The following is a 25704-nucleotide window of genomic DNA, read 5'->3' as shown; positions in this document are numbered from 1 at the left end:
CACCATGTGGCTCCCACTTGACATCCTTTTTCTTGTTTCAGGAGGAAGTAACTCTTGTGGAGGGGTCATTTCCAGTCTCTCTGGTTCATTTTCCAGTCCACGGTACCCAGAAAACTATCCAACAGACATCCAATGTGTTTGGGAGATCCATGTAGAGAAAAACTTACGCATAGAACTCATGATTCCGAATTTGAAGTAAGAAACCAGTTTTAAAGAGAGAGTTTAATGGAGTGAGAATATCAGTTTGTTCGGCTCTGGTAAAGATGTTTCCTTTGGTGAGAAGAAAACATAGGAGCAAAAACCACTACACTGTCTCCAAGTTCAAGTCTGAATTATTTTTGTAGTGGTGTCTGGTAGGTCTCTGCTAGCTAGAAAAATGCAGCAAATCATTTGTCAACATATTTGACACAGCTCTCCTTTGATGGTTTGTCTTTTGATAAATTTTTTCTAAAAATATTCCCTAAATGCTCAAAACCTTTGACCTTATACACTAGGCACCAATATATGTCCTTTCAGGCTAGCCTTTTTGCTCATTTATAGTTTATACAAATGTTAAGAGATTTTCCTAAGACACATGTTAGCCAACTATTCCAGGCTTGAGTTGTGCATTTTCTAAGTGTCCCCCAAAGGGAAAGGAGATGGAAGAGCTGTTGCCTCTCCTGTGGCACAAAGAACAGTGTTTCATAGTTACTGCCAACTTTTCCTCACCATGACATAAAGTAACAGCTAACGTTTTAGAATGCTGACTGCGTCCAGACCATGAAATACATGCTTCTTCTATGTGTATGTGTACCTGTCAGCATTGTAGAGATCAAAGGTCATTTCAGGTGTCATTTCTCAGACACTGTCTACCTTGTTCTTCAAGAGAAGATCTCTCACGGGCCTTGAATTCTTGAAGTAAGGAAAGTCACCACAACCAGAATTTCCTTTTGGTTCTGGGGATTAAAGTCAGGTTTCCATGTTTCATGACAAACACTTTACCAACTGAGCTATCTCCACAGCCCCTAGGCTAGATGCTTCTAGGCGGCTCTGTCATGTTCTGGCATCATTATAGCCTACAGATGTCTCATCCTCATTAGAGAGGAGGAAAATGATATTGTGGAGAGTAACTAACTAGCACATTGACAGGAGTGCTGGTCTGTCTGATGCTGAAGCCCCCATTCCTCACCAAAGGTTTTCTCCCAGCAAAATCTTCACAAGGTCTTTCTTCTTGCACATAGTACACACCATGCTGCAATAGAGCAAGACCATTAGATTCCATGATAAGCCAGCCTCAGCCATGCACTGAGTCATAGTTCAGCCACAACTGTGTCAAGGCTGTCAATTCGAACTTGCTTTAAACCCAAACAAACAGCAATCACAAATCCTAAGCTATATTACCTCTGAGGCTGGTCAGAACCACTATGGTTTTAAAACTCATGGCAAAGCTGTAATAATAAGCTTCACATACTCCCCAGGCAAAGAAAATAGAGTCCTGATACAGCATTTGGGAAAGCTAATGAATACTTCATGTTCTGAGATAGTCACAGTTTGGGGCATTGATACTGAGGATCTTGGTACTGTGCCACTAATTCCCAGCTTTTATTCCCCCAGCCTGGAAGATATCCTTGGATGTCCCTATGACTCAATTGAGATCTTTGATGGCCCCAGAATTGCATCACTCTCCATGGGGAAGTTCTGTGCCCCATCAGCTGTGGTATTTTTCTCCTCCTCAGACATCTTGACTGTGGTGTTCCGAAGTGATTATATGACAACAAATACTGGTTTTTATGCTTTTTTCAATGCAGTTTCACAAGATGGAAGGGAGTCAGGTAGGAAGCTTGGTTGTCTTTGGGGATGTAATAGAGAACAATTTCTAACCTCACTCTCCTATTTACACGAGGGACTATGTTTTCTCACAATGAGGGCTAGGTATCAAGTGGCAGTAAGAAGGTAAAGTAGATTCTGAAAAACACAAACAAACAAACTGCAAAGGACAGTTGTAAAAGACCAGGCAGCTGCATCCTAGGCAATAAGCATTTAGGGAACTGTCCAGGGTTCTGAAGTGTAGAAGCTCTGCTCTCCAGGAGATTGCACTCCCTCTACCTGTTGATCCAGCTCAAACCCAGCATGCCCTAAATCATAGAGTCACCCCAACTAGAGGCTTGGAGACTCCTTTTAGGCCTGGTCTTGTAGCCAGTCGTTGCAGAGGGACACTGCCTGTCAGTTGTGGGATTTTTTGATGTTCAGGTTCCCCTTGCAGGAAAGTTCAATAATTCTTTGTGGTTGCCAGGGAAGCCAGATAATTAGTAAGCTCCTTCTGAAGCTTTGGCTTGCTTGTCTCTGAGGAAAGAAATTCCTTTCTGGGTATGTTCTGTGTGTCTTATATGTGTGCTGTCACCGACTCATCCCAAGGGCCTCTGGGATAACCTCTTGTTATATTCCTCACTTTACAAACGAGGAACCAACTCAGAGAGATGAAGTAATTGCCAAGTAAGGGACAGCAGTAGAATGAGATTCTACCCCAGTTTCTGTCCTGCTCTATAACCCTTGGGTTTCATATGGAATCAAGACAACCACAAGGGTTTATGTAGTGTTAGCCTTGGCCATGGCACAGCCTCTGGGAGTCACTTCTTACATAAACCTTCCCATGCTCAAAAACAAATCTTCCTTTGTGTAGAAGACAGACTAGTGCTGCGGCTGGCAGGCAGCTCTGGGCAGTGCTCAGGACGTGTTGAGGTCCTCCATCAGGGGGCCTGGGGCACTGTGTGTGACGACTTGTGGGACATGAATGAAGCTGAGGTCGTGTGCAGACAACTGGGGTGTGGCCATGCCGTTGCTGCTCCTGGAAGTGCCTACTTTGGCCCGGGCTCTGGAAACATCCTCCTGGACAACATTCAGTGTTCAGGAAAGGAGAGCCACTTCGGCCAGTGTCCCAGCTCTGCCTGGTTAGACCACAACTGTGGCCACCACGAGGATGCTGGAGTTATCTGCTCAGGTACTGTGCCTCCCATAATGAGTTCTTTCAGTGAGGTAGCTTAGTGATGGATAAAAGCCATGGACAGAGCGGGGATGTGACTCTATTGAAAATGACCATATTGGTTACTTTTCTCAAAGTGCAAACGAAATACCTGACAGTAGCAACTTACAGAAGGAAGGGTTGGTTTTGACTCATAGTTCAAGTGCAGTCTACACTGGCAGAGAAGTCATGGAGAATGGAGCTTGAGACGCTAGTCATATTGTATTGAAGCAGGAAGCAGAGACAGATGGATGCTGGCACTGAACTTGCTTCTTTCCATGCAGTCTGGGACTTCAGCCCATACAATGGTGCTGCCCACACTTAGAGTGGGTCTTTCCACCTCAATAAACCTAATCTAGAAACTTCTTAAACAAGCCTAGAGGTTTGTCTCCTAGGGGAGTCTAGAACTGGTAAATTTACAGGAGGAACACCCCTTCAGCAAGGTAGACAGGGAGTGCTGAGTCTGACTGTTCTGAAAACAGCCACCCAGGGACACCTAGTTGGCTTTTCCTATTGTCTGCATCTGTACCTTCACCAGATGTGAAACTGCTTTCCCAGGAAATACTATATCTATATGCTTGCATGTTAGTGTGAAGCCTGTTGGCTTGAGACATGCCCACATTAGAAAAATTAAGATTTCTTTGTCCCCATGGAATTAAATTTAAATTCCCTAAACCCATTTATTTCCTGTTCATGCAGATGCAGAGGTGACTCCTTCACCCCAAGGTAAGTCCAACACTGCAAATTTCATCTTTTAAAGGTTGAGAAATATGTGTACTGACCAAGACAGGGACCAGAGTAGTGATTTCCAATTCTGGCTGCACACTAGAGTTACCCAGGGAAATACTGAGATTTCCAGTACATCAGCTGTTTCCAAGACTGACTGGTCAAATCAGAACCTTGAGAGCCACTCATAGTCACCAGTAATAGTCAAGCTCCCATGTGATTCTAACGTGCAGCATAAATGAAAAGGTAATTCTTTATAGTCCCTGCACATTAACCCTTAGTGGGATGTGAAGTTGGAAAAGAAGTGCATACACATGTGTGTTTATATGTGTGCATTTGTAGGCTGTGAGAGTAAATGGGGGGTTATAAGAGAGGAGGGTGAGTTTTAAAAAGAGATAGGAAATAGAGAGAGTTGTGGAATTTATGTAATAGGAGAGCAGAAGTGAGAGCCAACTGAAGAAAGAAAGCACCAGGAAGAAGTGGGGGAAGTGGGGGCGGGGGATGATGAAGCACAGTGTAGGAGGGAAACGGACGAAAGCAGAGGACAACGGTGCTGTGTGCGTGGAGATCCCAAGACACAACCCATGCCCTGCACTGTTCCCCTCCCCCAACAGTAATAAAATAAAACAGTAGCTCAGACAAGAGCTGGCTGTGACATTTTCCAAATGGAACCAGATTCCCAACCATCCTCTCTGCTGGCAGAGCATGGAAGGGTAGGAGGATGAAGGAGAAGGAAGTCACCGTGGGTGAAGAGAGAATTTTATGTGGAGGAGAGAAAGGATAGGCAAAGGGACGTGGGTTAAGATGTGTGAGCATGCAGGAAAACTAAGGTGCATTCACTAGCAAACTCTTTTTATTATTCCCATGTATAGATTAATGTAATTCTGGATTCTGCATCTGGAAAATGCCAAGTGCATTCCTGAAGATGCCAATCACAAGTCTCTCATCTGCTTTCACAGAAGGAAGTAGCTCTTGTGGAGGAGTAATTTCAAGTCACTCAGGCTCCTTCTCCAGTCCCTGGTATCCTACGAACTACCCCACTGACCTGGAATGCATCTGGGAGATACATGTAGCTGAGAAGTTCAACATAGAGCTGACGATCCCAAGCCTGAAGTGAGCAGCATTGCCTTTCTATACTTAATGGCTGGACTATATTTGAATCTGTGATTTCCCAAATGGAATGCCTTACCATGAGGGGGAAATTCTTACACCTTTTAGGTGACCATAAAACCATAGTCTTTGTTGTAGGTGTCTTTTTGTCAATTATCCCAGTATCCTATTCCTTGAGGTAATTTCAATGAGCACACAGACATGGAGACATAGAACTCTAGCTGGGTGGCCCAAACCTGAAGATCTTGCCCCTGCTCTATCACATATAAGTTTCTTCCTTTTGTGAGATGGGTATCTAGTCTTCCTCGTTTCATTGTTTGGTCACCTTTCTCAGATACTATGTGAAGTAAGTCTAGTTGCTTTTCCCTTTAAGAGTTTATACCAGGTGCCTATTAGGAAACTTCAACAAATTGAAGGATTTTATTTATTTCTCCCATCAAGTACCTTGAGCTCCTTGCTTCTTTCTCCAACCATCATCCATTTGAAAAAATCATGTTTTAATGTATATTTACATATCCATATTTACATGCATTATATATATGTATATATATGTGTGTGTGTGTCCCTTGATGTTCATGAATTGGCTCCATGTTCCCTATCAGCTACACAGAAGTCTAAATCTTCTATATGAACTATTATAGAATTTGAATCTAACCCTTGTACATTTTCCTGTGTGTTTTAAATCATCTCAGGTTACATAGAACACCCAAGAAATGCAATGTAAATGTGCAACAAATCATTGTTATACTGTATTGTTTTCATACAGTGACAAGTTAGAGTCTGCATATGTTCAGCACTAGTTTTATGTCAATATTTTTGAGTCACTCTTAGTTTAATTTTTAGATACAGAAGGCCAACTGCATATACATGCATAAACCCATATAGGTAACTTCTTAATGAAAAAAAAACCTCTCCAGATACTATGAAACCATGGTTTCATTTTTCTATGCTGCCACATTAGGGCCATTCTCTCTTTTTGATGTTGTCTTTCAGTATGTCCCAAACCTCGGCATTTCCTTCTACCTGCATTCATTAGCCACAGCAGTCAACAATCTGAATATTATCTTTACAGGTGTAAAAAGTGTGGGAGTGACATGGAGCGTGCCACACGCTCACTATTCCAAGCAGTTGTAATCCCCAAGTCTCCTGTAATCTACACAATTATTAAAACATAAATTCCTCCTATAGTTTTAAAGCACACTGATTATGGAGCAATTTAATATATTACCCAGAACAGGGAGAAAGTTGATGATTTTGGAGTTTGATGGTTTTAAGTCTAAATACATTGTTTTTACATCTTGTTTCTTGGGCTATACAATTCTTCTTCTTCTCCTTCTTCATTATTATTATTATTATTATTAGTAGTAGTAGTAGTAGTAGTAGTAGTAGTATTTTACAAAGGGCTTCTCAACTAAAGGTGATTAACCTGCCTACAAGATATTTCCTAGGTCTGAGGTCATTTTTGAGCATCATAACTGGGGATGGGGCACTGCCATCTAGTGGATGGAGGTCAGCCTGCTAAATGTCCTGTGATTTAGACAACTCCTTCCACTCCTCCCAAGAGAGGAGTTTCCCAGTACCATCATGAGCACAGTTGTGAGACTAAAATCAAGAAGCCCTGACTTATGTTGAGGCTTATTTGTTTTTCTTTTGCAATTCCTACAGAATTTTGCTTCACATTTAGGTGGTAAAATTATGTCTTTATATGGTGGCTGGAGAGATAGGTCAGTCAGCAGTGTTTGCCTGGCAAGCAAGAGGATCTGAGTCCAACCCTCAGAACCCACGTAAAAATGCTAAGTGTGGTAATATGTACCTGTAACATCATTGCTGGGGAGATAGAGACAGGTTGATCCCCAGTGGCTGGCAAACCTATCTCTCCTTGAGCTCCAGGTCAACAAGAGACCTCTCTCAAAAGAGAGGTGGTATTTCTGAGTTATACAATATTTAAATTTTACCATTTCATTCTCACTAGGCATTCCTGCTTTATGAAGTAATATTTTTTTCAGATTGAGGAAAATGGGTAACCTGGGGCACAGTGACATTTTTAGTTGACTTGGCAAACAAGGATTCTTGAATCTGGTAACTAACAAGAACTCATTCTGGAGCTACCCTAAAGAACTGCAGAGGAAAACCTCCCTAGGCACACAGAAGTGAAGCCAAGAGAATGTTCACTTGGCTGCAGCTGTAGAATTGCCTCATTTGGCCCACCCCATTGGGAAGTGCCTAGTTATGTAGCTATGTTGACTATTTCTAGTTAAGCTGGAATTGTCTTTCTTTAATACAGAAAAAGGCATTTATTTCCCACTGGGGATTGAACCCAAAACTCCAGGATTACCACGCAAACACTCTACCACTGAGCTAGAGTCTCAGCCCCAGTACAGTCATTTAAAAGACATAACTCAAATCCAGCTAGTTATGTTGCAAATCAAAGCCAAGGCCCCTTGGGGACTTACTCGGCCTCTTTGCATGGGAACGCTTTGGCCACAGCGTCTATTTCAATCCAATATCTGTTACTGCCACTTTGTTGTACTTTGCACATAAATTGTATCACTTCCTTTTGTCTTTAAAAGGGTTCTTTTCTCCCTGGGCATGGTGCCTTTAATCCCAGTACTTATTAAACAGTGACAGGAAGATCTCTATGTCCAGGGCAACCTGGTGCCCATAGGGAATTCCAGAACAGACTGCTATATAGACAAACCCTGTCTCAAAAATAAAACAAAACAAAAATGTGTTAGTTTTAGGTGTTTGTTTTTACTTCACTGGGATAGATGTACAATGGCAGATTTAAAAATCTAGTACTAAATTTGTGTGTAATGTGGTCCATTGGGTATGTGTGTATATATATATATCCATGTGTGTTTGCAATGAGAATTTATGATGGAGGCACAGATGACTACTTGTTATAGTTCAGAAATTACACACATCATGGTACATGCTATGCAATATTTATTAAGTTAGATAAGTGCCAATGTGCTTTCCATGTGTATTGATTGTTCCCATTCTGTGTGGGTTCCTATCTAGGACTGGGTTGAACAAAATAGATAAGACTCTATTGATGTGAATTTACATCTAGCTGGAAAGACAAACAGTTCTGAAAGAAACCATTAACTCAGTGGAAATTTTCAGGTAGTGATAAGTTGATATGTGCAATGAAGTCAAATAAATCAATACCTGTAAAACTATGCTAGGGTCAAGGCAGACGAAGACAGCATGTGGGGTGCTTGGCACAACTCTCTTGTCATCCAGGTTAATGAAAATGTGGGCCATTTGGGGCCTTGGTGAGATGAGTCCTCCTACTAGATCCCTTTACGATGTCATTATCTCCCCCAGTCAGGGTCTTCCTGGGCATTTTCCTCTGTGAGTCTCTGGTGGATACTGACTACCACCCAAAACAGGGCTTAAATTAAGGGGTAAGAGATATAAAAGGAGATACATATGGTGAAGGGGAAGAGGGGCAAAAACGCTTCCGGATGGAGGACACCAAAACAGACCAGATGGGAACAGAAATCTGGCAGACAAGGACAGTCTAGAGGGAAAGGTTGGGGAGAAACATATTCAAGGGGACTCTTAAAGGTGATGAGCGGGGGTGGGAGGAGTCTGATGTGGGGAGATTAACGCTGACTTTATCCCCTCAGGCTAGAAGACATTTATGGGTGCCCTTATGACTTTGTTGAAGTATTCGATGGAAAGCAAGTTGCCTCATTGTCCATGGGCAAAGTCTGTGCTGGGGCAGAACTCACATTCCTCTCCTCTTCAAATTCCATGACAGTGGTGTTTAAAAGTGATGCCATGATCACCAACACAGGGTTCTATGCTCTGTACAACACTGTTCACCAAGATGAAAGGCAGAATGGTGGGTACCCTGACATGTACCTTGTAGGAAGTTACCTCTGACTGTGTCTTGTCCCATTTAGAGAGAAGATGCTTTTAAATTCTCACCTGAAATTATACCACACCTGATGTACTCACCTCTGCTACTGAGTGGCATCGACACTGCCAGTCATAGCCCTTGTCCCTGCTCTGCCACCCACAGTCACTATCTTCTACTAAGGCATCTAGAAACATATGGCTGAGACCTCCTGTCTCATACATGTGTGCCGATAGAGAATCCCACTGAGACCTTCCCCTCCCAAAGGAAGGAGTAAAGTAATATGAAAGGTTGTTCTGGAACTGTCACCAAGTAGAACTATCAATCTACTTTCTTCTGACGGGATTCAACCACACCATCCAGAACACTTGTGTACCTCTCAGGTTCCCAACAGGGAGCAGGAACATTCTAGAGCTCTCTGTGTTTAATGTAAGTTATCCAACTTGAGACTCTAAAATACCGGGCTAGGAGATGGCTCAGTTCAGATCCTCAGAACCCACAAAGCTGGGTACAGTAGCACATGTCTTTAGTCCCTGTAAAATGGGAGGCAGAGACAGCCAAATTCCCAGAAGCTCACAAGTCTGCTAGTCTGGTGGGATGAAGAAGCCTGGCTCCCCAACAAGCAAAGGTGTCCTCTGACCTCTACACATGTGTCTACATTCACACACACACACACACACACACACACACACACACACACACACACGGGGGGGGGATTTTAAAAAATTAATAGGCATCAATTGCTCTTCAGCAGACATAAAGCAAGACTGTTTTAGGGAATCATGTCACAGGGCCACTCCAAGGGTCCAACACGGAGAACATTTTTCCAGTCTTCAGATGATCCTAGACTATGAGGACATTGTCATATCTCAGAAGCACATATTTTCCCATTCCCAGGTATGGCCTTGAGACTGGTGAATGGCAGTCACAGGTGTGAGGGCCGAGTAGAGATCTTTTACAATGGTACCTGGGGCACAGTGTGTGATGACAGCTGGGACCTGACAGACGCCAAGGTGGTATGCCAGCAGCTTGGCTGTGGTAAGGCCATGTCAGCCCCAGCTGAGAGCTACTTTGATGGCGGCGTGGGCCATATCATGCTGGACGATGTGCAGTGCATGGGGGATGAGGCCAAGGTGTGGCAATGCACACATCACGGATGGTTCTCCCACAACTGTGGGCACCATGAGGATGCCAGCGTGGTCTGCTCAGGTGAGTGGCATGGCTGCATCACATCTCAGAGACAGAGGTTTGCCAGCCCCCAGCCATTGGGAAAGGAGATGTCAATGCCACCAGGCAAGCAGTCAGCAATGAGCTCTGGGATTTAAGCCAATTTTTAAGTCAATTTACTTAACAGGTAGTTTTCTATCTTAGATTCCAGCATCTGTAAAGGGCTCAGAGTCACACCTGGAAACTAGCAATTATATAAATGGCCAGTATTAGCAGACATCTTATGTGTGGCCTAGCATGCCTGGGTGCGGGTAACAATCCAGTATCCACCAAGTGTTCTGTGAATGCCGAACTATACTACAACCAGTGTATCTGAATTTTCAATTCATATCCACAGCTTCCAGTAGAGACTCTAGAATCTGTACTCAGCTGATCAAACCCTCAAAGGCATAACCAACACCACATGTATGACCATGTTCTCTAAGTATTGCCTGGATAAGGCTCTGGGTTAAAGACCGGGCTTATCTCTGTTACAGAGGCTCTGTTGGCCCAGTAACTGGCCAAATCAAACAAACACCAAGATGTACCTGAACCACAAGGGCATAGTGTGCTCCCTCACTCTGGCTCACTGATTCCTTCACTAGCCTGGTTGAGTTTTAATTCTAGTTTTCCAATGGTCCAGAAGAGAGCATGTCTGATCCTAAGCAAAGTGCCTGATTTTTATGGGGAGTCATGTGACCACCTTGTTTAATCTGTCTCTCACCCTCACATTTGTCTTTGAATAGGTATTGATGACACACCAAGTAGAAGACCAGCAGGTACTGTTTGTCAATACATCCATTCAGTTGTCAGGGCCCTTGTGGGTGAGAATCCCAGCTACTATTCAAGTTCTGAGACTGGAGAGGCTGGCCCAAGTACTCTATTTCTAATTCGCAAAGGAACTAACTAACACCTATTACTGTTGGCAACATGGTGGGACTGAATGCTGCAGAGGGTGAGAAGATAAGAACAAGTAAGGGAAGGGTTCAGATTCACCAGAGATTAAATCTCTTGGACCAACTGCCGGCAGTGATGGTCATGTCATGAGATTCTAGATAGAACAAGGAACCGGAAATCCCAGGTTGCCTGCAATGGTCCCTGTCCATATTCTTGAGATACAAATTTGCAGACTCCTATGAGTCAGGGCCATCTCTGTTCACTGGGCACAGGGGAATACATGCTTCTGAAGGTCAGTAGTCTAGTATTTTAAGAAAAAATTAAATATGGATACAAATTCTTGATCATGACCTTTTTTCTGTGTATTTTCATAGACTCCACTGGTGGCTTCGTGACAGGTACGGCAGCTCCTTTTGTGTATGTGTGTCTTTCCACTTTAACTCATTCTGTATCTAGCTGATGCCCTTTCTCTTTTTAATATGTAAAAAGCTGCTACATAGGAGTCTATAGCTAATCACACACCAAATCCAAGAGTTTGGCACTAATTGGATAATTAATCTTGGTCTTGATTTTAGCTCCAATTTGTATGTAATTATTAAAAGATCAGTTTGACACATTAAAACTTTAAAGAATTTATTTTTTATCAGATAGCCATTTTTAATTAAGCAGCTGCAAACTGGAGTTATTTGGGATTCACTCAGAGGACAGGCTTTCATAGGGCAAAGTTGGAGGCAAGGCCAATGTTTGCTTGGTGAAGCAAATGTCTTCCTTTGGATCATTAGAGTGAGAAGCTCCTAGTTAGAGGTGAGTTGGCAGTTTCTAATTGGTTATGATAATCTACAATGAGTTGACTTTGGTTTGCTTGTGTGGGAACTAAGATAATAGCTTCCCAATTATTTCTTTTAATAAAGTCAATTCAGGATCCTCAACCTTCCTAATGCTGCTACCCTTTAATACAGTTATTCAAGTTGTGGTGACCCCAAACCATAAAATTATTTAGTTGCTACCTCAAAACTGTAATTTTGCTACTATTATGAATCATAAATATCTGATATGCAGAATATCTGAATTGTGACTGCTGTGGGGGTCACAACCCACAGGTTGAGAACCACTGTTCTAATATGAGCTGTTCTACAGCACAGTATACTGGGTTTGCGCATGTAAACCTCCCTGGGCACCTGGGTTCATGAGGCCTGTTCAGTTATAGGTATTGTCATTTCTCCATCACAAAGGGAATAATCTTTATCTGTCAAAAGGTTGTTGCTGCGGCTGGGGATGTGGCTCAGTTGGAAGAGAGCTTGTCTAGCACACAGGGAGCCCTGGGTTCAGTCCCTAGCACTGTATAAAACAAGTCAATATGGTACATGCCCACAATCCTAGCTTCACATCTGAGATCCTGGCTCAGCCTTCCTGGTGCTGGGATTGTAGGTGTGTTCCCCTACACTCAGCTTGTTTTCCTCTGCTGCTCTCATTGTTCTCCTCTTGACCTTGCTAAAAGCAAACAAAGCACAAAGCATCCGACGTTGGTGTCTCCTCATGGGGTTTCCTCACCTTTTTACAGATGAAGATGTCCAGTGTGGTGGTTCGCTCACAAATAGTTCAGGCTCTTTCTCCAGTCCTTGGTATCCTAAAAAATACCCCACCAATGTGGTGTGTACCTGGGACATACAAGTGGATACCAGCGCTCACATCAGACTTACCTTTGAAGTGGTCAAGTGAGTAAATATTTTCTGCTTATACAGTTGTCATTACTTGTCTGTGTATACATCAGTTTTACTACCTTTTTGCCAGACGTAATAGTGCACACATGAACTCATGACAGATGAACTTCATGCACAAGACCTGCATAATATCAAGCCAGCCAAAATCCCAGCATACATGAGGGAGGGGCTGATAAAGTCCCACCCCTATCTGAGAAGCTATTGGCAATTTATGCCTACTAGGAGACTGAGAGTCACTTTTCTTTTTATATATTTTATTTATTTATTATGTATGCAGTGTTCTGTCCACATGCAACACTGTAGGCCAGAATAGGGTGCCAGATCTCACTTCAGATGGTTGTGAGCCACCACTTGGTTCTGGGAGTTGAACTCAGGACCTCTGGAAGACCAGCTAGTGTTAACCACTGAGCTATCTCTTCAGCCCTGAAAGCCACTTTTCCTCAGGGATGCTGGCACTGAGGGATGCTGCTCAACTCCTGTCGAAGGTCCTACACCCATGCACATACACAAAGCACTGAATGGATTCAGTGGGCAGGAAGTTTAAAATAAAAATGAATGTGATGGCATATGCCTTTTATCCCGGCATTCAAGGCGGGCAGATCTCTGCGAGTTCCAGGCCAGCCAGGGCTACACTGTGAAACCTGTCTCAAACAAATAGGCAAAAATAAAGTTTAAAAAGGAGAACATGTGAAGTTAGAGAGGGAGCTAGTGGAGAAATTGGAAGGGAAGGAATTGGGAAGGTCTGGATGCACACAGTACAAGCATGTACAGATATTATATAAAATATTAAGAAGCTATAATTCTCCCAAATGAGCTGTGCCTTGAAGTGCCTAGTAATCTTAACCAAAAGGAATTTATCCTGTGAGTACAAAGAGAGTGTGATTAATCTACTTGCCCACTAGCAGGAGGTCTGCTAGTCAGATTTTTGGTACGGCCAAGTGTTACTATCACAAACTAAGTGACTACTGTACAGAATGAGATGCAAGAAAACAGTGGACAACTGCCAAATCTGACAACATTGGAAGGAAAAAGACCTGCTTCTTGAAAGAGGGAGAAAGTCTGGGGATTAGTGGGAATGGAAGAGTTTCCTTCTTGCCATAAACTATCATTATCACATAAATTATGTTCTATGAGCTTATAGTAAACACCAAAAAGATACTATTGGATTAAAACTTTAGCAAGTTAAAAGAAAATGAATTTAATGGTATTTTGTAGACTTTTGCCTCAAATTGCTTTGTTTGGGGTATTAATTTTTTGTCTTATTGGTGTTTTGCTTGTGTATTTTGAGTTCCAGTGTGTGTGTGTGTGTGTGTGTGTATGTGTGTGTGTGTGTGTGTGTGTGTGTGTGTGTGTGTGTGTGTGTGTGTTGCTTTTAAAGGGAGAAAGAAGGGGTGGCGTGGAGTTGGGCAAGTGGGGAGGAGCTGTGAGGGAAGAAAATGTGACCAGAACATCTTGTGTGAAAACACTTTTTTGTCAATATAAAACTTAAGAATATTAGAAAATAGAAGGGTACATTTGCCCACACCAGTAGGACCAGGCTTTCTTTCGATCTGTGGGAAGAGGTGTGGGTTTGCAGTTGCTTTGCCTGAACTTTGCTGCAGCCATCTGGGAAGTCACTTCTGGAGAAAAGGGACAAGGAAAGGAGTTTGAATGATGCCATGTCATCCACAGGATAGAAAACTTCTACGGCTGCCCTTATGACTTCATCGAGATTTTTGATGGCCCACAAAGTGAATCATTTTCACTGGGGAGATTCTGCTCAGAAACAATCCCAGTATTTACCTCTTCTTCCAGCCACATGAGCGTGGTGTTCCACAGTGACGACATTGTCACCAACATAGGATTCTATGCATCTTATGAGTCTCTGTTGCAGGATGAGAAAGACACAGGTAGGTCCTTTCTTCATTTCAGTCACCCGTCCTGCTTGGTAGCGGCACTGAACTCAGATGGACCGACATTCAGTCAGTTGGGTGGGAGGGATCTGAGAGCGCTTCCCAAGCTTCTTGTCACTTACAGCCCCTGGGATGTAAATTGGAGAAGCTTAATGCTGAGTATATTGCTCTGGACTTGGATGCGCACATCTTCTGAGATTAGAGGTCTATGAACTGTTAGGAGAAACGAGACTCAGCCAGCCCTATGTTAGAACTTATTTTATTCAAAACTATGTTAATAATGAGTTCACAAATGGTAGAGCGACAGTATTTACATACTCACTATTGTCACTTTATCGAAGGAGTTTGAGAGCCATCTTTGAGTTCTGTGAAATATAAAATTAACTTGGGGTGTGTGTGGAGGGGGTGTTAACATCCTCCGGGTCAAATATCACATTTGTATCAACTCCAAGGTGCTCAGCAGCCAGCTTTAACCCATAAGGTACCCGCCCCAGTGTAATGGCTAAGCCCTCAAAGTTAGCCAAGCCAGAGAACATGTCCTCCTTCCCTTCAGACACTCATCAACAAAGGGGAACTTCAGGGTGGTGACCCAGCTTGTCTGATTTTCCAGATGTGGCACTCAGACTAGCCAATGGCAGCCACCCATGTGAGGGACGTGTGGAGCTCTACTACAATAGCAGCTGGGGCACAGTGTGTGATGACAGCTGGGACCTGAGAGACGCCCAGGTAGTGTGCCGGCAGCTGGGCTGTGGTGGAGCTGTGGCAGCCATTGGCCGAGCACATTTTGAACGAGGCCTCGGCCCCATTGTCCTGGATGATGTGGAGTGCATGGGAACGGAGGCCAGACTGTGGCAATGTCTGCACGGTGGCTGGTTTGCCCACAACTGTGGCCACCATGAGGACGCTGGTGTCATCTGCTCAGGTGGGCTGGATTCTGAACAAGACTATCCAGTTCTGCAAACTTCCTGTCCCACCACACATAAAGCAGGAAAGGAATCTAGAACAGTCCCAGGTCACTGTTCCCAGCATACCCACTTGCTATTCAAGCTGTGATTTTCACAATCATTTCCCTTAATCTGACTCTTTATGTGAGTTCCAAATTCATTAGCTTAAACAGAGGGCCATGGCCACATGCTGTGAATAGACCACACTTTAACACAGTGTCTTAGTTACTTTTATATTGCTATGGTAAAACACCTATGACCAAGATAACTTATAAAAGGAGGCATTTCATTTGAGGCTCTTGGTTCCAGAGGGATAGAGTCCTTGACCATCACGGTGAGGAACATGGCAGAATGCAGGCAGGCATGGTGCTGGTGCAGTAGCTGAGAACTCACATCTTTATCCACACAGAAGCAGATTTAACTAACTGCGGATTTCTTAGCCTTTTCAAACTTCAGAGCCTGTCCCCAGGGACACACCTCCTTCAAAAAGCTACACTTCCTCCCTTAATATAGGTGACAATGGTGCAGCAGGGACAATTTATGAGGCCACTGGCAGTGAGTCCAAGATCTAACTCTAAGGCACAAACTGACTTAGTGGAAGCCCATTCTATATGAACAGATACCTTGCTAATCTAGACACAGGCATGTGGGGTGGGGAGTGGAGAGGTGCCTTGGTCCTGCCCCAAATAGATGATGGGACAGACTTAGTAGACTTCCTAGGGGAGGCCTTACCCTCTCTGAGGAACAGATGAGAGGGGGGAGTAGGGGGAGTGGGAGGATAGGAGGGAGGGGAACAGGGATTGGAATGCAAATAAAAATAAATTAATAAAAAAACTACACTTTCTCTGTGAGTTCGAGGACAGGCTGGACTGACAGCCTCCAAAACAATACAGAGAAACCTTGTCTCATAAAACCAAAAAAAGAAAAAGAAAAAAAAACTACACTTTCTAATCCTTCCCAAACAGTTCCACCAGTTAGGGATGAAGCACTCATATATATGAGCCCATGAGAGCCATTCTCGCTCAAATCACCACACACAGTGACAGTGAAACCATTGTCAGCATCAGAAATCCTTTTTTTAAATTTGGTAGGGCCTGGGTATGGCTAAATGCTTAAGAACACTGACTGCTCTCCCAGAGGATTAAGGTTCAGTTCCTAGTACCCATATGACAGCTACACAGCAAGCTGACAGCAAAGTTCAAGGCTAGCCTGAACTACATGGGATCTTGTGTCTAATTGATCAACTGATTAATTCATTAAAAATAAGAATTATAAAACCAAACCAACTAGCAAGACAGATACTTCATATAGGTGACTATCACTGTGGTCACAGTTTATAAGACAGTATCCATTATCAGGACAGAATGAACCTGGGAATCCAGACGCTCAGGTGGTGGCTTGGGATCACTCTTAGATGTGCAGGTGGGATACATATGACTTTGATTTCTCCCCGAAGCAAATAATTCGAATAATCAGGCTTACCTGTGAGGTTTAAAAAGGATGAAGAGAGGTGAGGTGATGACCCCCCCACTTTGCTTGTGTCTTTCATAGCCTCTCTGTCTCACCCAGCACCGCCATTTCCTGTGAGTGATATGATTTCAGGTAATGTGAGTTGTTCTTGATTGATTGGCTGTAACCTGCATTGGCAAAGTTACACTGGGAAGGAGGGTTATGACTTAGGGGCCAAACACCCTGTCTTCATCATCACGAATTCTAGCAAATCTCTGAACTATTTCAAGAGTCCGCTTCCTCCTGTAGACGAGGTGGGTGGATGGTGGCATTTGTATCCTCAGGATATGTTGGGATTGGGTGACTTTCCTAGTGCGGAGGGAGGGGTTGGCACAGTGCTTTGCATGTGGTGGAACATGCTGTGTAGGTATCAGCCATTATCTTCTGACTCCTAAGACCAGAGCACTGTGAGCATTTCCCTCTGCACACTACTTTCTTCCTGGCAGAACTGAGAATGAAGAAGGCAGAAGCATTAACTTTTTCATTTTCTGCTGGATCTTTGGGGTCCAGAGGTTGCCACATTTCAAATTCAGGCAGGCCTTTAAAAGCAAAACTCAACACGCAGAGACGAACTGGGAGAAAGAAAGACCCCAAGCCTTTACAGGAAACATAAGCCTGGGTTATTCTGGCGTCAGAGCTCCTCAAAGGATGCTTTATTATCTTTAATCTGTATCCATTTAAAAATATCTGTAAGCTGTGGGCTCTGATTTTCTTGAACTTATAAAAGCAGTTTTATTTACCGTGTACCTGTTGCTTGAGAGATGGAAGGATTACTCTTTACAGAGAAATGTACTGGAAGAGATGGGATTAGATGTCTGTAGATAGCCCCAAAGGTAGAAATCCACTAGAAATTGACCAAGAGTTGAAGATGCTTGACGCGTAACAAAGATGTTGTGTAATTTTCTTTCTTTCTTTCTTTCTTTGCTTTCTATCCATCTTCAGCATCATCAGTAAAGCATCCAGAGATGTCCACATCAGCAGGTAACCTTTTCTTCTCTGCTCAGTTGCTTTTCCTTTGTGGTGTTTGAACCCAGATCCCAGCATTGTTGGAGGAGAAGCATTCCTACTGAACACACTGTCTATTCCCACTTCAACCCCCAGCTAGGCTGGTCCTATTAATGGCTACTGCTGAAAGGAGGACTGGAAATGCCTGCCCCATCTAGAAAATCTGGGACTAAAAAATACTGCAAGAAGCAAGAATAATTTGCATGGAGTTGGTGTGGAGGCTGGCTTCCATTAAGGCTCAGGGTGCCTTGTTATCCCTACCCAGCCCTACCTAGTAACTAATCGTGGCTGTCTTATGACCTTTTATTCTCTTCTAAAACAACAAACTTTGAATATGGGCATCAGCATGCAATGACTGCCCTTCTCATTCCCTGGAACACCTTGACACATGGGACATACTTGATCCTGGTGTCTGCTGCTGCCATCTTTTAATCAGTGTATGTGTGCACACACACACACACACACACACACACACACACACACACCAGTTATCACAGCTCTTCATGAAAAAAGGAAACTTCATGAATACCAGAAACTAAGATTTTCAGCTTTCAGTAAAGGGACCACAGGGCAAGTTCCTGGTCCAACTGGCCAAGAAATAATCATGTCTTTACCAAACACAATCTTGAAAACACATGAAGTGGTACCAAGGACAAGACTTTAATTGATTTGAAATGAAATGGAAGGGAAGTGGGTTTGCCATCCCTGACTGTCAATGCATGACTCCCAGGAAATAACAGCTATTTCTGACAGTTTTTGAGAATGAACCCTCAAGGGGATTGTTCTTGGATTACCCACCAAGGCCTGGACCTGCGGCTGGTGAATGGTACAAGCACGTGTGAAGGCCGAGTTGAAGTGTACTATGCCAACACCTGGGGGACCGTGTGTGATGACAACTGGTCCATAGAGGATGCCCACGTGGTCTGCAGACAGCTTGGCTGTGGTCCAGCGTTATCTGCCTTGCCAGGGACCAGTTTTAGCCCTGGGTCAGGCAGCATCATCCTTGATGATGTCAACTGCACAGGAAGGGAGTCTTCCCTGGCACAGTGCCCTCACAGCAACTGGCTCACTCACAACTGTGGGCACCAGGAAGACGCTGGTGTCATCTGTGCAGGTGAGAGAAGGCCCATCTTAGCCCAGCTGTAGAACTTCCGAAGCCAAACCCGAATGCTGGCACACTTTGAACCTGCCTCCACAAGCAGGACAGTGGGTTTCTTTGCCAACACTAAAAGCTATGCTTGCAATACTTGGGGTACCTGATTTCAAACTGAGGGTCTGATTAATTGGCCGTAAAATAAAGACAATAATAGTAATAACATCATAGAGTTGCCAGGCATTACCAAGACAACCCACACACAATACTTAGCTGAACATCTAAGACACAATAAATTATACAACATTCCTAGCTGTTTGATTTTTGTTACTAAGATTAATTCTACCAGAAACATGTGCCTGTGTTTTTAGTTAAATGAAAGCCCACAGCAGAGGGGATAGCCTCAGATGCTTAGGAATAATTGCTCACACTCAGCTTCCTTCTACTGCAATTAAACAAAGGACATGCTCTTCAGGTCACTTCACCGTCATAGTTTCTAATATCGGCCATCTCATGTTTCCCTTCTCTCTGTAGATTCTGCAACTGCCGGACATCCAGGTATCTATGAGTTGGTGGATACTGTATTTCCTGCCTGGTGACTAGAATTTACCAAAAGGGTTGCTACAGTGGGTCTCTTTTCTGTGTTTTCATTTTTTTATGATTCTCCGAGAGCTAGACTGCTGTCCCCTAGTCCTTGGGGGCCTGCCACGCACCCAGAGGAAAGGCGTTTTGGATGTTAACATATTAGAGTGCCATCTCTTCTGCACACGAATACCACATTTCAGCAGGAAACTATGATACCAGGTTTTGATGTTCATACAGCAGAGGCTTTGGGAGGTCAAGGAGGCCAGGTGGTCCTAGAGGCAGATGAACCCGGAGTCAGGGCCTCCTTCTCGATCTGCAGCCTACACTCAGGAACTGGGATGAAACGGATGCCTTGGCAGTGAGGCCCAGCTATGAGGCCATGGCCTCACAGTCACATCATGAACTTAATGTCTCATTCTTATACAGACTGGTGCACACACATGCGTGAGCCATTGCCATATTTTAAATGGAAATGATCTGATCAGCTACCCAGCAGGGTTGCTTAAAGGCAAACCCACCTATATGATTTAGGTGACACTTAAGGATATGAATTTGCCTCTTATTTGCCTAGGATGTATTTATGATGACTTTCCCTCCCATTCTTACCTGTACAGCCACTTCAGCTCCTGAGGAACATCCACATGGTTTCCGACCAATAGGTACTTCGCTACTCTTACAGTCTGGGACTCTGTTCTGAGGCATTTGTGACTATCAGAACTGAAACACACAAGGCTGGGAAGACAACTCAATAGGTAGAGTGCTGGCCGTGCAAGCCCAGGGATCTGGTTCAGTCCTCAGAACCAAGGTATGGTGGCACATGCTTGTAATCCCAGTTTGGGACAAGTGGAGACAGAAGCTACCTGGGGATTTCTGGCCAGCCAGTCAAAGCCAAATCTGCCAGTTCCAGATAAAACATAAGAGACTTTATATTCTCAAAGGCACAAGGTAGAAGGCATCCTGAAGAATAAACCTGGGGTGACATCTAATACAGGTGCATGCAAGCTCATGCAGACAGATGGACACACACACACACACACATGCACACGCACACGCACATGCAACGCACACACACGCACACACATGCACACACACACATGCACACACACACGCACATGCACACGTACACGCACATGCACATGCACACGCACAGAGAGAGTGAGGGGGGAAGAATGGGGAGACAGAGGAAGAGGGAGAGAGAGAACATTATTCATTATTTCCATGGCCTACATGGCAAAGAAGCTCATTAAAACTTGTGACATGTAACTTCTCCTATTGTGGGTTTTTTTCAAGAATAGAACCAATTTACCCACCCATCTCAGTTGCAGAATCTGATGTTCAGCGGCCAGGCTCCACATTGTGTTCTAGTCAGTTCTTGAAAAGAGCCCAACCCAGTTCTGAGGGTTCAGACTCTGAGAATCGACTACATCAGTTTCAGGTCAGAGGGTCTTTTCCCTGGTTGATTCCCCCACCTTGCCTCAGGATGCTGCATCTCTGATAGACACGTTTTATGTTTTCTAGATTCAAGTAATGAACAACTAATTTTATTTTGTAAATTACATCACATCTGAGGGAACCAGGTTAGAAATACGGTCTAAACTCTCAGTCTGCAGATGCGTTGTTTTCAGTTTGGGGAAAAGCAACTTTATGAAAAATGTTCCTTAAAAAAGTGAGCCCTGAACCTGGTGGCAAAGAACTGGAAACCCCAGCTGCTAGAGAGACTAAGGCAAGGGGATTGCATGTTCCAAGTCTGCCTGGGAGTGAGGTCTAGCCAGTCTAGGAAAACTAGTGAGACTCTCATCTTAAAAGAAAAGGTAAAAAGAGGACTAAGGAAACTGCTCTGTGGAAGCATGGCATTTTTAGATACATCTTCCTCAATGCTAGTCTGTGGCCTCCATTCTCACGGGGTGACAATCCAGCACAGATAGAAACACATTAAATTTCCAGGACAGAAAGTGGTCATATGTGTTTCTCTGTATGTGTAGGTCTCCCACGTCAGCAAAGCCCTTCAAGATTCTCTGTCTTGATGCACTGTTCTCTCTGAGCACTGAAGGACCCTGAGCTGACTTTTCTCTTGGTTCCTGCAGATCTGCAGCTGGTGAGACTGGTCAACGGGAGAAGCCAGTGTGAGGGCCGCGTAGAAGTCTTCTTCAACGGGACCTGGGGGTCTGTGTGTGATGATCTTTGGGGCATACAGGCTGCCCAAGTGGTATGTCGACAACTGGGCTGTGGGGTGGCCCTGGCAGCCCCCAGGAGCAGCCTGTTTGGCGATGGCTCTGGCCCTATCTTCCTAGATGATGTGAGGTGCTTGGGCACAGAGACCAACCTAGGGTACTGCCGCCACCTCGGTCTGTCTGTGCACAACTGTGATCACCATGAGGATGCAGGAGCCATCTGTTCAGGTACTCGGTCTCTGCTGGACCTTCATTTTCCTACCAAGAAACAAACTAGGTAGAACCACACAGAAGGACACAGGGTCCCTGCTGCGAAGAACTTGTCTGGCACCAAGAGTTCCATGCTTCTCAAGCACCCTTGGCACTCCAACAGCCAATAACATTCGTCACCCTAGTGTCAGGAAATAAGGGTCCATTGTCTATTGCCCCAGCCTGTTTTCTGGGCCATATATATATATGTCCTCTAAGCAATAATATACCTGGAAGCCAGAGTGATGCCCTGCTGTAGGGCAGTTTTAACTCCTGGAAATGATTCTTCTATGAACATCAACTTTGTAAGCCCTCATGATGAGATTTCAGGCAGCTTGACTGTACAGAGACTTTCCTCATGGCTGATAGCCAGTGTTGGGACTTTCTGGCCACAAGGGACAAGTTTAGGTAACCATTTAAAAAAACTTGACCAAACACTCTATAGCTCTGTTTTGTTATTAATTGTCCTACTGTCAGGCCTCAATACTGCCCAGTACAACTCATTCTCTACCCCTTAGAGGGCCAGGCAGAGGTGAAGGAGAGGTGATATGAAGATCAAGGTGAGGAGAGGCTGTCTCCTCTCTATCAGTTTGCTGGTTGTCTTGTTTTGTTTATATCTGAGGAGGTAGCTTCACAGCTCCAAGGGATAAAAACTGTTTCCTAGTTTGTGGCCACAAGTCCCTTAAGTGCCACCTGCCTGTAAGGTCAAAAGACGTTTTCAGTGAGTATTAGTAAGTCAGGTAAGGGGAAGGTGACTCAGGGACATTGTCTGCATGGACTGGCTCTTTAACATATGACCAGATCACATGTGTGCCCAATTGCATGGACATGACGAGGGTTCTTGTTCACTTGGCTCATGGTGTTTTATCAGCTAAAGCTCCCCCCCCCACTAATGTGAATGCTTCTGGTTGTCTCTTTCAGCTGTTAGCGCTGCCTCAGCTTTGACAGAAGTGGTTCCCACAGCTGGTAATACTCTCATTGCTTCTCTCACTACTTCCTGATTATTAGATCTCTCTAGGGACCCCTTTCCCCAGGGCTATAGCCTGTACTATCACTGGCTCCCAAGAGCTCAGCTTCCCTGGGATTGCAAAGGAGAAAGCTGAATGGGAGAGAGGAGGCTATTCATTCATGTGGACATTACTGTGTGTCTTCGCTCTGCTTCTTAGATGATTTAACTTTGAAATTGCACCAAGAGACAAGAAAAGAAAAAAATGAAACTTGGGTTTGACATATTTAGCACCGGTGCCTATAGATTTGGTGATTTGGATCCAAGGATATGATTATCATTGTAATAGCTGTAACATGCTTTTAGTCCGTAGATAAGAAATCAGAACTAGCCAGGGAAATCAAGTCATTGTACTTAGAATCACTTATTCAGTGTAATCCTGTGGGACCTAGAAGCAGGAGACCAGAGTTCCTATGGTTCTAAAATTTAAAGGGATTGTAGTCAGAACTAAGGAAATGCCTACTGTGATGCCCATGACAATCCAGGACTAACCTCTGGTCTTCCCCAGGCCACCGCATGATCAGACTGGTGGATGGAAAGAGCCGGTGTGAAGGGAGAGTGGAAGTCCACCACAATGGCACATGGGGCACTGTCTGTGATGACCTCTGGGGAATTGAGGATGCCCATGTGGTGTGCCGGCAGCTGGACTGTGGGGAGGGTGTCGACGCCCTTGGGAATAGCCACTTTGGAGAGGGCGTGGGGAGCATCTTCCTGGACGATGTGCAGTGCCAGGGCAGTGAGACCTCGCTAGACCAGTGCCAGCACCAAGGCTTCTCTGTCCACAACTGTGGCCACCATGAAGACGCCAGTGTCATCTGCTCAGGTACCTGCTGCTGGCTTTGTCAGTAATTCATGGTGAGAGTCCTGGAAATTAACATGGGGACATTTGGATCTTTTTTCCCTCAATATATGTTTTTATTTAAATTAGAAACATGAATGCTTCACATATCAATCCCAGCTCCCTCTCCCACCCCTCCTCCCTTGTTCCTCCACCAGCCTCCCCAGCCCCCCAGCCCATCCCCACATCATTCCCCAGGGAGGGTGAGGCCCTCCTTGGGGAGATCTCCAGAGTCTGTCATTTCATCCAGGGAAGTACCTAGGCCCTTACCCATGTGTCCAGGCTGAGAGAGCATCCCTCTATTTGGAATGGGCTCCCAAAGATCATTCATACACCATGGTAAACACTGATCTACTAACCTAGGCCCCAGTGATTTCTGTGGCCTCCTCACTGGCACTACAATCATGGAGTCTGGATCAGTCCCATGTTGGCCTCTCAGCCATCAGTCTGGGATTCAAGAGCTCCACCTTATCCGGTCAGCTGTCTTTGTGGTTTTCACCATCATGGTCTTGCTCATCACTCCTCCATCTCTGTCACTAGGTTTCAGGAGTTCAGTTAAGTGTTTAGCTATGGGTATCTGTCTCTGCTTCCATCAGTCACTGGATGAAGGTTCTAGGATGGCATATAGGTTAGTCATCAACCTTATCATCAAGGAGGGGCTATTAATGTAGTCTCTCCACTATTGCTTAGTTTGCCAGTTGGTGTTATCCTTGTAGATCTCTGGAGATCTCACTAGTGTCAGCTCTCTCCTCAAGCCTATAATGACTCCATCTATTATGGTATCTCTTATCCTGATCTTCTCTATTCTTATCTCAACTCAACCTTCCTGTTCCCCCATGCCTTCTTCTCCCCTCCTTTTCTTCCCCTCTCTTTTTCCTGGTTCTCTCTCCCCTCCCCTGATGTTCCCAATCTGCTCAGGAGATCTTGCCTCATTCCACTTCTCTGGAGTATCATGCATCTCTCTTGGGAAACTCCCTGTTTCCCAGACTCACTGGCACTGGGATTGTAGGCTGACACTCCCCTGACCCATATCTAAAATCCATATATGAATGAGTACATACCATGTTTGTCTTTTTGTGTCTGGGTTACCTCACTCAGGATGGTTTCCTCTAGTGCCTTCCATTTACCTGCAAATTTCAAAATTCCATTGTTTTTTTCCTGCTGAGTAGTACTCCATTGTGTAAATATACCACATTTTCTCTATCCACTCTTCAGTTGTGGGACATCTAGGTTGCTTCCAGGACCTAGCTATTACATATAATGCTGCTATGAACATAGTGGAACCGACATCCTTGTTGTGTGAATGGGCATCTTTTGGGTATATGTCTAAGAGTGGAATTTCTGGGTCTTGTGGTAGATTGAGCTCTATTTTCCTGAGGAATCTCCATACTGATTTCTAAAGTGGCTGTTCAAGTTGGCACTCCCACCAGCAGTGGAGGAGTGTTCCCCTTTCTCCACATCCTCTCCAGCACAAACTGTCATTGATATTTTTGGTTTTAGCCATTCTGACAAGAGTAAGATAATATCTCAGAGTTGCTTTGATTTGCATTTCCCTAATGGCTAATGATGTTGAGCACTTTCTCAAGTGTCTCTCAGCCATTTTAGACTCCTCTATTGAGAATTCTCTATTTAGTTCAGTCCTGCACTTTTTAATTGGATCCTTTGGTGTTTTGGAGACTTGCTTCTTGAGTTCTTTGTAAATTTTGGAGATCAGCCCTCTGTCAGAGTGGGGTGGGGGAATATCTTTTCTCAATCTGTGGGGTGCCTTTTTGTCTTGCTGACTGTGTCTTTTGCCTTACAGAAGCTTCTCAGCTTCAGGAGGTCTCATTTATTAATTGTCATCTCAGTGTTTGTGCTACTGGTGTTATGTTCAGAAAGCAGTCTCC

General features: G+C 44.3%; 1 protein-coding gene across 1 annotated transcript in view; it reads left to right on the top strand.

Annotated features, from left to right (window-relative positions):
- Positions 1 to 25704, top strand: part of LOC101835886 (deleted in malignant brain tumors 1 protein-like) — a 121941-nt gene that overhangs the window by 51686 nt on the left and 44551 nt on the right. Inside the window, 18 exon segments of the mRNA XM_040731272.1 lie at positions 42 to 195; positions 1594 to 1811; positions 2660 to 2977; positions 3698 to 3724; positions 4684 to 4837; positions 8470 to 8687; positions 9600 to 9911; positions 10655 to 10687; positions 12367 to 12520; positions 14198 to 14415; positions 15029 to 15340; positions 16914 to 16964; positions 17814 to 17852; positions 18679 to 18990; positions 20169 to 20213; positions 21639 to 21953; positions 22896 to 22940; positions 23489 to 23803. Of these exon segments, the coding sequence (XP_040587206.1) occupies positions 42 to 195; positions 1594 to 1811; positions 2660 to 2977; positions 3698 to 3724; positions 4684 to 4837; positions 8470 to 8687; positions 9600 to 9911; positions 10655 to 10687; positions 12367 to 12520; positions 14198 to 14415; positions 15029 to 15340; positions 16914 to 16964; positions 17814 to 17852; positions 18679 to 18990; positions 20169 to 20213; positions 21639 to 21953; positions 22896 to 22940; positions 23489 to 23803 (3240 nt within the window).

This window comes from Mesocricetus auratus, unplaced genomic scaffold (genome assembly GCF_017639785.1).
Source record: "Mesocricetus auratus isolate SY011 unplaced genomic scaffold, BCM_Maur_2.0 Super-Scaffold_4256, whole genome shotgun sequence".
Taxonomy (NCBI): Eukaryota; Metazoa; Chordata; class Mammalia; order Rodentia; family Cricetidae; genus Mesocricetus; species Mesocricetus auratus.
The sequence above is the reverse complement of the archived record's forward strand: the minus strand, read 5'-3'. Positions and strand labels throughout refer to the sequence as shown.